General features: G+C 34.4%; 1 protein-coding gene across 1 annotated transcript in view; it reads right to left on the bottom strand.

Annotated features, from left to right (window-relative positions):
- Window positions 1-3,211: 3,211 nt before the first annotated feature.
- Window positions 3,212-9,143, bottom strand: part of USP45 (ubiquitin specific peptidase 45) — a 72,902-nt gene continuing 66,970 nt past the window's right edge. Inside the window, exons 14-15 of the mRNA XM_019643640.1 lie at window positions 7,425-7,578; window positions 3,212-6,799 (exon numbers count right to left, since the gene is read on the bottom strand). Coding sequence (XP_019499185.1) covers window positions 6,669-6,799; window positions 7,425-7,578 — 285 coding nt within the window. The 3' untranslated portion in view covers window positions 3,212-6,668. The remainder of the gene's footprint in view (window positions 6,800-7,424; window positions 7,579-9,143) is intronic.

Below are 9,143 nucleotides of genomic sequence, written 5' to 3'. Positions count from 1 at the left end.
AACTAGTATGGTACAAGCATATTATTACAAATACAACTCTTAATTCTTAAGTAATATTGTTACTTAAGCATCTCCTAAAAAGTAGTATCTGGCATAATGAAGTTATGAGGATATAAAATAATACTTTAATTATTTAACAATTAACTAAACTGGGCTTTATACAGGTAATGGCCATTTAGGCCAGATTGGAGAAAGATAAGCCTACTTTGTTCAGTGACTAGCATAGTCTTACCTAAAATCTTTTGTGATTCAAACTATTGTACTGCTTCTGTAATTCATTTGTTCTTAATTGTACTTAATTCATTGACATTATTAGTGTTCACCAATATCTGATTATCCACATAGAACATAGAAGGATGGCCTTTTTCTAAACCCCAAGTTAGGGAGGACTTTGTGAATTAGTTCTGGCCAGTGAGCTGTGGGTTAAGTGATACTTCATTTCTGGACCTAAGCTTACAAGACCTGAAGCACTGTCACATTAACCAAGAAGGCTACATGTTTCAGATAATGAAGCTACAGGTTGGTAAATAAATTCTCTGTCAGACTGGATCACTGAATTGCCTCATGGGAAACAGTGACTAGAAGGAGCCCCAAACAGTCAAAAGACTTTACAATGACCACAGAATAAGCTACTGGGATTCTGTAGTCATTTGTTAATACAGCATTAGTCTAACCTATCCTGACAAATACAGATATTGGTAATGGGATTTGGGTACTGCACAAAGAACCAAAAATGTGTGGCATTAGCTTAGAGGTTGGTCGGCATACACTGAAAACTAATATTGGAGGCTAGACACGTGGCACTTCACATTATGCAGTGGTGAAACATTTGGTACAACTCTCACCCACGATAACCTGGGAAGAAGAAAATGTACCTAATGAATTTCAAAATAAGGGAAGAGGTTGCAAAATAAGACAGTGTGTTGGGTTCTATTAGATGCATTTGACAAAGTATTATAAGAAAGAGTGGAGCTCAAAAAGGAATGATTGATTTGTAAAAGCTGAAATGAGGGAATAGGTGACCAAAAATTCTGAGCTTCACTTGGCTATGTTTTTCAACTCCAAACATTAGGAGATAAACTTGAGAAAGCCTGTAAGTGACAAGGATCATTAAAATTCAGCCTTGCAGCAAAGATCGTAACTACAGGTGTAGACTTCAAATCTATTTTGGAAAACAATTGCCTGAGGATGAAAATGTGGTTAAGAAAATGGCTCTCCCATCAAAACTTATACAGAAAATACCTGCCATAAAGTCAGGAGAGGTATGAAATCAGAAATATAGCCACCCCAAGAATTATTGGTCTTAAAAAAAATGGCATGGTTACTGGCATATAAATCTGACTGGAAACAAATAAAAGGCCTATTCAGTTTTTAAGAGTTGTACTGAAAAGGAAACTATAAACCCTGGTTAAAAGAACTTGTGATTATTCTAAACTTTAAAAACAAAAACACCAACTTTAGCCCCCAAATATCTAGGAAACAGACTGAAAAAAATCTGTGCAGTTCCCAAGGATGGCATATTCCTCAACAGCCATTTAGTTGGAGCCAAAGAGGATAATAAAATATCCTTCCAGAGGGTGGCATCTGAGGTCACAGAGAATGATGGAGAAGGGAATTCTTACAAACAAAGGTCTAACCACGAATATTCCCAGGATAAGAGATGCTAACAATATTTCCATTCTTCTTCCTCTTTCTGAATGAGAATATTTATTGTGGTTATGGTTCCACCACTCTACAGTAAGTATGTAGAAAACAGAATATATCCTTTTGGTTCCTGAGTAGCCAGACCAGTGGGAGCAACATCCCGACCTGACATAGCACTCCTAAAAGAGCCTGGTTTTGGAAAATAAAACTGCCTGGAGGGGTCTTGGGGCTGTATCCATTGAAAAGGGAGTCATTGTGTTCCATTTGTAGAAAGAAGAGTGACCTGGTTATTTGGTGACCAAAGGGTGGAATGAGAGAATTCTAGTGTACGCACATAACCCCATTCTCCTTTTCTTCTGAACCTATGGGAGACTTACTCTTTCCTACCCATCCTACCCATTCCTACTTGCAATTAGGCAGGGATATGTGACTACTTCTGATGTGAATACTTCTGGCCAATGGGTTGTGAGTGACACATCCAAGATGAAGAATTTAATTGTTGGTGCAAAACCTTTTAATGCTCCCTTTCCCTGCCGTAGTGGGGAGGCCTGGTGTTGAAATGATCGAGCTACAATCATGCTGTGTTATAGTCACCAATTGGAAAATAGTTGGCTTTACAGATTGCCCAGACTTACAGTGGACTTTGGGTGAGAAAGAAATAGATTTTTGTTGTGTTAAGCCACTGGGATGTGGAGTTGTTTGTTACTGCAGCATAACGAGCCTATCACTATACATATGGGAATGCAAACATTTTGGATATTTCTGCTTGAGTACAACTTTTAAATGTATGAAATAGTCTTCAGAGGGTTCACAAACCTCTGAAATTACATACAAAAATCCGGTGCATATATTTTTCTGAGAAGATATGTCAAGATTGTTCTTCCCAGCTTCTATATTGCCACTAGCAGTAGTGAAGAGAGGGCCCCAAATTAAAACCCTCCTCTTGCCCCAACACTCATAGCTTCCCTTTGGGGCTATCAGGACTAATATCACAACATCTTTATCCCTAGAATATCTGTCATCCCGTGGACTTTAATTCCCAAATGGTTTTGTGGGTAATGTTGCTTCATTTTTCTCCATATTACCATTTGATATATCTTCTTTACTCTTCACCTCCTAGAATGTCTATTTCCTCACTTCTTAGAGAGATTTCCTCACTTCTTAGACAGAAATCTCTCTAAGATACAATGCTGTATCCCCAATGCTTATACCACAGCAGGTATTCAATAAATACTTATTGCATAAAGAAAAATGGTGTGTAACTTCCATCATAATCTCAAAAAGCTACATAAGCCTAAATGGTTAAATACAAAACAGGTAGATAAATTCCCTAATGAATTATTCATCCTGTCTGAATAACTCAAACATTCTGAGAAATATATGAAAGGATGAAGACTCACCCTTGGTAGATACTGAAATCTGAGTAAAAATGGCCCATTATAAGATATTTTATTCTGAAATAGTGAATTTCTAAAATGTGAGGGATATTTTGAATATAGCAAGTAAAGAGTTTGATACATAAAATATTCTGTCAATAATGTGCACTGCAAAAACTCCAGGACCAATCTTGAAACAAAGTAAATAAGAATTTAATATTTATTATGCATATTTATACAGGAACATTAAAATAAGTTCAATAAGTTACATAGCTATTTTCTAAAAACACTGCAAAAAGTAAAGATAAAATAGTAGGAATGATATATTAACCAGTGTTACTCAAAACTAAAAATATAGTCATCTATCTTTTAAATGGAATTGAATTGATTTCTACATGAACATTTTAAATATTTAAAAATAGTCTTTCCTAATGCACTAGATAATATACAAAGGCTCAGTTTTATTGCACATAACATATTTGGTTTAGGCTTATTTATCAGGTAACATGCAGACAAATAAATTATGAATATGAAGTAGGCAGAATGTTACTTTATACTACAAAAATTAAATGAAGGTGATAAATTTCACAGCTTAATCTTCAGGAAATTTTATTAAGCTATTGTATAAAATCATTTAGTAAAATCACCATACATATGAGCTAAGAGCTATTAAATATTATATACCAAATAGCTCTCTTGGCACATTTAAAATAAAAAAGTATCAACTACTCAAAACTGACACCAACTATCATTTTCCTTAGCCACCCAAAAAGGTGGTCTTCATATCAGTTTTAAAAACACTGAATAACAAAATCTTAAATATAGACATAAATTTGGTTATGTCCAAAATATTCACATAATTGGCACATAAAATGTTATTTTAAATATGGAAAAACTGGGGAAAACATGTTAGACATACCCTGTAAACCAGTTTCAAAATAAAGCTAGTGAAACTTCTCTGTTTTACTTTTAAATTCATTCAGCCAAACACTATGGTCATTGTTTTGAGACTCTGTAAACATTCTCACTTATTTGTACTGTTTCCTGAGGTCATCTGGAAACTATTTGTATTATAGTAGCTTCACAATTTAGTACCCCTGCAAATGTGCTTTGGAAATAGTCAAAATAAAAACAAACATTTAAATGTAGACTTGTGTAATTTAACATACTTTCTCTATCCCAAAAGCTATCTTTAGGAAATTCTTAGGTATCAAAATAAAATGTATTCCATTATCAGCAGAAAACGCACTCATAAACTCTAGGCCATAAAAAAACAGATTTGAGAATTAGCTCATTTAACATTATGGAAATGAAAATAAAGATATCCTATATGTATGTTACTTCTGGGATAATGTCTAAGACTTATTTAGGACTCTCCACTTTAAAACATGTTAAAATAGTGTCAGCATAGAGCCTGACCCATAGCAGGTGTTCAATAAATATATACTAAATGAATAAATGTGAAGTTAAGTATAAAAACTGCAGTACTTCAATAATGAGGTAATGTTCTGAAGCTACAATATATCAGTCACTCAATGAGAAATCAGTCCTAACTGGTATTCAGAATAAAGCTTCAAAAATCTCCTCTTTGATAAATACAGCACTGGTGCATTTCTTGGCATCCTATCAATGAAGAGAGGAACTAGGCACTTTCCTTGATTCTTGCCCTCACCTATCACTCACATCTCTGACTTTAACTGTATAAGGGATATGCCAAAAGGCAACAGAAAAGAATGCTCTTGTTTCTTCTTTCCTTCTCTCTCTCTCTCTCTCTCTCTCTCTCTCTCTCTCTCTCTCTCTGTCTCTCTCATCTGTCCATCGATCCACGAAACAGAAAACATTGAACACTGTTTAAACTACCTTTTATAGGACACCCAACCTGAGTTTGTGGATTAATTTATCAAGATATATTTCTCCATAATTTCGCTGTTAAAAATCAAGAGAAATATTACTGTTGAAATTGCAACAGCTTAAAAATAAAATTTGTGCCATGACATTTTTAAACTCTGCATTTTGTATAGTGTTACTATCTTTAACACTAATCACAATTCCATTAATCCATATATTAAAAGGCAGCACTGGTATAACTATATGTCATATAAGTATATATAACATCATATATGTTGTATGTACTTATAATGTTATATATACTTATATGTTAAAAAGAGTCAGAATCTTGGTAAATATTTCACAATTATATCCAGCCACTACTCTTATCCTTCCTTCTTCCCAAGAGGAGAATAATCTGGGACTAAACACTTACCCAGCATCTGCCTTAGTATCATTCAGTGGCACTAATGATTAGGATGCTTAAACCATGCAGTTATGCGTTTTGATTCAATAATGTAACACCAAGCCAAAGTAGCCATTAGTTTTAAAAATTTAAGCCTAAATAAGAGTAATATTTTCATGCCAAGTTTTAACAGCTTAATAATTTGTGTTTTAGGAGGGAAAACTATCATATTTTTGCTATTATTTAATTATTTAAAAAGAAAATCAGAAATGCCAACTTTATGCCCCATGAAAATAAAAGCTTAACACACCTGAACTTATTAATGATGCTTGTTGAAGACAAAGTGATCTCAAAACCCAAAAAAACCATGATTAATATTTAGCCATCTACAGAACTAAAAATGTGTTATATTTCCCTGTTAAGTATAAGAATATAATTCTCTTATCATTTACAAATTTAATTTGGTAATTTATATTTCAAAGGTCTCATTACTACTATTTACCACTTCTGCATGTTACGATTCTATTTTTTAAATTGTTAATTGCATGTTATAATTATATTTTGACCTTGGCTAATCACTTGCATATTATCCTTAACTCCACCATGAAGAGGTTACAAATAATAATGTTGATGAAATATTTCAAATTTCCTAGTTCTCAAAATCTCAATAAGCTAATCAAATTATTTGTAAAGCCACATTACTAAAGTTACATTGATACCTCTTTATATGGCTGAATCATACACAACATGACCAGGTCACTATGCCAGTTGTATAAGTATATGTGACAGCAGTGTTCCCCACACAGCAGTACACATATACCATGGAAAGCCCTGAGATGATTTTAAGTGAAGTGCTACATGGATGAACAATATGTCTTTAATAGTTATATATTTATTTTAATATTTATTAGAACAAATACAACTGGCACATAAAATGTGGAATACGCTCAAAACAGGGCTATGGTTAAAAAAGGCTAAAAAAATAAGGTTAAAAATAAGTAAATAATGGCATAAGAGACAAATCTATACATATGAGCTCAGAAAGGCGGTATGTGGCTCACACTGGGAAACACTGTTTTAAGGAATGATCTGATTTAGCCAGCATCATTTCTGAATGCTTGCAACAATAACCCACATCATAAAGGAGTTTCCCCTACTGTAAATTCTGGTTTTGTTCCAGGACAAATATTCCTTTTAAAGATGTGTTTACATTTATTTTAAGAATATAAATTTGAAAGCATTGAGTAAATTTAATTTACTTTAAAAGGATTCACCAAAATGGTAAAAATGTTCAGGAGCATTTGAGGGACATGCTATTCTTACAGAAAAGACTACAAAGGCACATTGCATATTATGGTTATCGTTGCAGCATTTAAATAAAAGTGATCTAAACAATCATTACCCTTAATTAACAATTAAAATATCCTTTCATAAAAAAGAAGGTACGCTTGTGCACTAAGTGCTCTTGATTCTGGAACCGCCTGCACATAAGTGTCACTAACATGGACCCATTGGCCTGCTGATTCACTATCAGGTTCTTTCAAACCTAACAAGACAAAAATAAGTATAATTTTACAATCAGTATGTTCTTCCTTTATATTATGAGAAACAACACTTTCATCACAAACTATAGTTATCTAGTGCTAGATCTTACTGCATAAGTCTGTTTCTTCTTGGGTTAAAAATCTTCCAAAATGAACTAACTCTATCAAAGCATTAATATTAGTATCATTTTACTTTATCTAGTGAAATATTAGATAGCCTCACAAATATTTATTGCTCAAGGGAAAAAATCATTTTCACTAAAAGTTAAAAAAAAAAAGTTTGCTGCTCCATAAGCAAAGTCAGCGAATTTTCAACTCTAACTCTATTCTGAGGGCCTGGTATGTCTTCAAAAACTTTGGGTATTATTAAATAAAATGCTACTCTGCTTCAATACTTGATGATTTAACACCTTGAGAAACTGTCACTTCACATCACTTAGAAGGGTACATACAGTCTTGTTATATTTAAGATTCTTTAAAATTATCTAAATACTCTTAAACATATTTCTTACTTAACATTAACAAAGTGAATCCACTAGAGCTATCCATGAAATCACTTACCTCTTCCAGAAAAGGAAGAGTGAATTCATTTGTTTTTAAGAATAAAGTAAACTTAGAATAGCATACCAGATACATTTTTCTTTCCAGTGATATGTTCCAGTAATTTCCAGGAGGGTGCTCTCACTTTTACATATGCGGTGTAGTGACCGCCTCTCATTGAGCCACTGTGTTCCACGATGCCATACAGACCATAGAGAACTTTCTCTCCTGCACTTACATTCTTTAGAAAAAAACAAAAACAAAAAACAAATTAGTAACATTTAGTGAAATGTTGTTAAGGAACATTAAGTCAAATGTACATCCTACTTAACATAAGAGAAATGCATATTAAAACTACAATGAGATACTTTTCCACTCGTATTATGCAAAAGTTTGACAAAATCCTCTATTGGCTGGGCTATGAGGAAAAGAATAATCATACGCACTACATATGGGGATGCAAGGGGGTACAATCCCTATGCTGGAATATTTCATGTCATCTAGCTAAATTACATATGTATTACTCATGGATTTATCGATCCTATTTCTAGGATTCTATCTCATAGGTACATAAGCAAAATATAAAAGCACATGCACCAGACTACCAACTGCACGATTATTTGTAATATCAAAAAATTCGGGGGGTGGGGGACAGGGCGGCCGAGTGGCTCAGTTGGTTAAGAGCGGGAGCTCTGAGCAACAGGGTCACTGGTTCGATTCCCACATGGGCCAGTGAGCTGCAGCTGAATTGAGCTGCTACTGAGCTGCCAACAGGTGGCAGGATGACTCAGCTGGTAAGAGCATGTGCTCCTAACAACAAGGTTTCCGGTTCGACTCCTGCATGGGATGGTGGGCTGTGCCCACTTGCAACTAAGATTGAACACAGCACCTTGAGCTGATCTGTCCTGAACTGCCGAGGAGCAGCCAGGTGGTGACTGGACTTGGAGCTAAGCTAGCTGTGCCCTCCAGAACTAAGATTAAAGGACAACAACTTGGCTGTAACCCCTTACCTGATTCCCCAACACTATTCCCCTTCCCCAATAAAAAAATTTAAAAAAACAAATTGGAATAGACCCAAATGTCCATAAATTGGAGACCGCTTGAATAAACTATGATGCATCTATACAACAGACAATTATGCTGCTTAAAAAAATGGGAGTGCAGATTATCTCTAAATACTGCTATGAAATGATCTCCAGGATAGAATGGTAAGAATAAGGTAGAAAAAAGGTTATTGTAAACTATGGTTATTTAAGAGGAGAGATGCATTTTTATATATTCACATACCTATCTGATTACAAATTTAAAAAAATAATAGAATAAACCATAATTTTTAACAATGGTTATCTATAAAGGGAGGGAGGAAACAGGTTGAACAGACATGGAGAAAAGCTGCACTTGTTTAAATTTCCCTTGCTTTGTACATTTGATACATTTCACTTTGTAACTACACAAATATTTATTCCTAGACTAAAAAAGCTAAAGGAGTGCATCACCACCAAACCAGTATTACAAGAAAAATTAAAGGGATTTAAGAATAAAAAAAAAGTCAAAACATGAATAATAAAATCACAATAACTACATACCTAGCAATAATTACTTCAAATGTAAATGGATTATATGTTCCAATCAAAAGACATAGAATGGCTAAATGGATAAGAAAACAAGACCCTGGGTTGGCCGAGTGGCATGTTGGTTAAGAGTTGGCTTGGGACACCAGCTCTGAGCAGCAGGGTCCCGGTTCGGATCTGACATGAGGGCCAGTGACGCTGCGCCCTCTACAGCTAAGATGGTGAACAACAGCTC

This window comes from Hipposideros armiger, unplaced genomic scaffold (assembly GCF_001890085.2).
Source record: "Hipposideros armiger isolate ML-2016 unplaced genomic scaffold, ASM189008v1 scaffold_81, whole genome shotgun sequence".
In the NCBI taxonomy this organism is placed as follows: domain Eukaryota; kingdom Metazoa; phylum Chordata; class Mammalia; order Chiroptera; family Hipposideridae; genus Hipposideros; species Hipposideros armiger.
The sequence above is the reverse complement of the archived record's forward strand: the minus strand, read 5'-3'. Positions and strand labels throughout refer to the sequence as shown.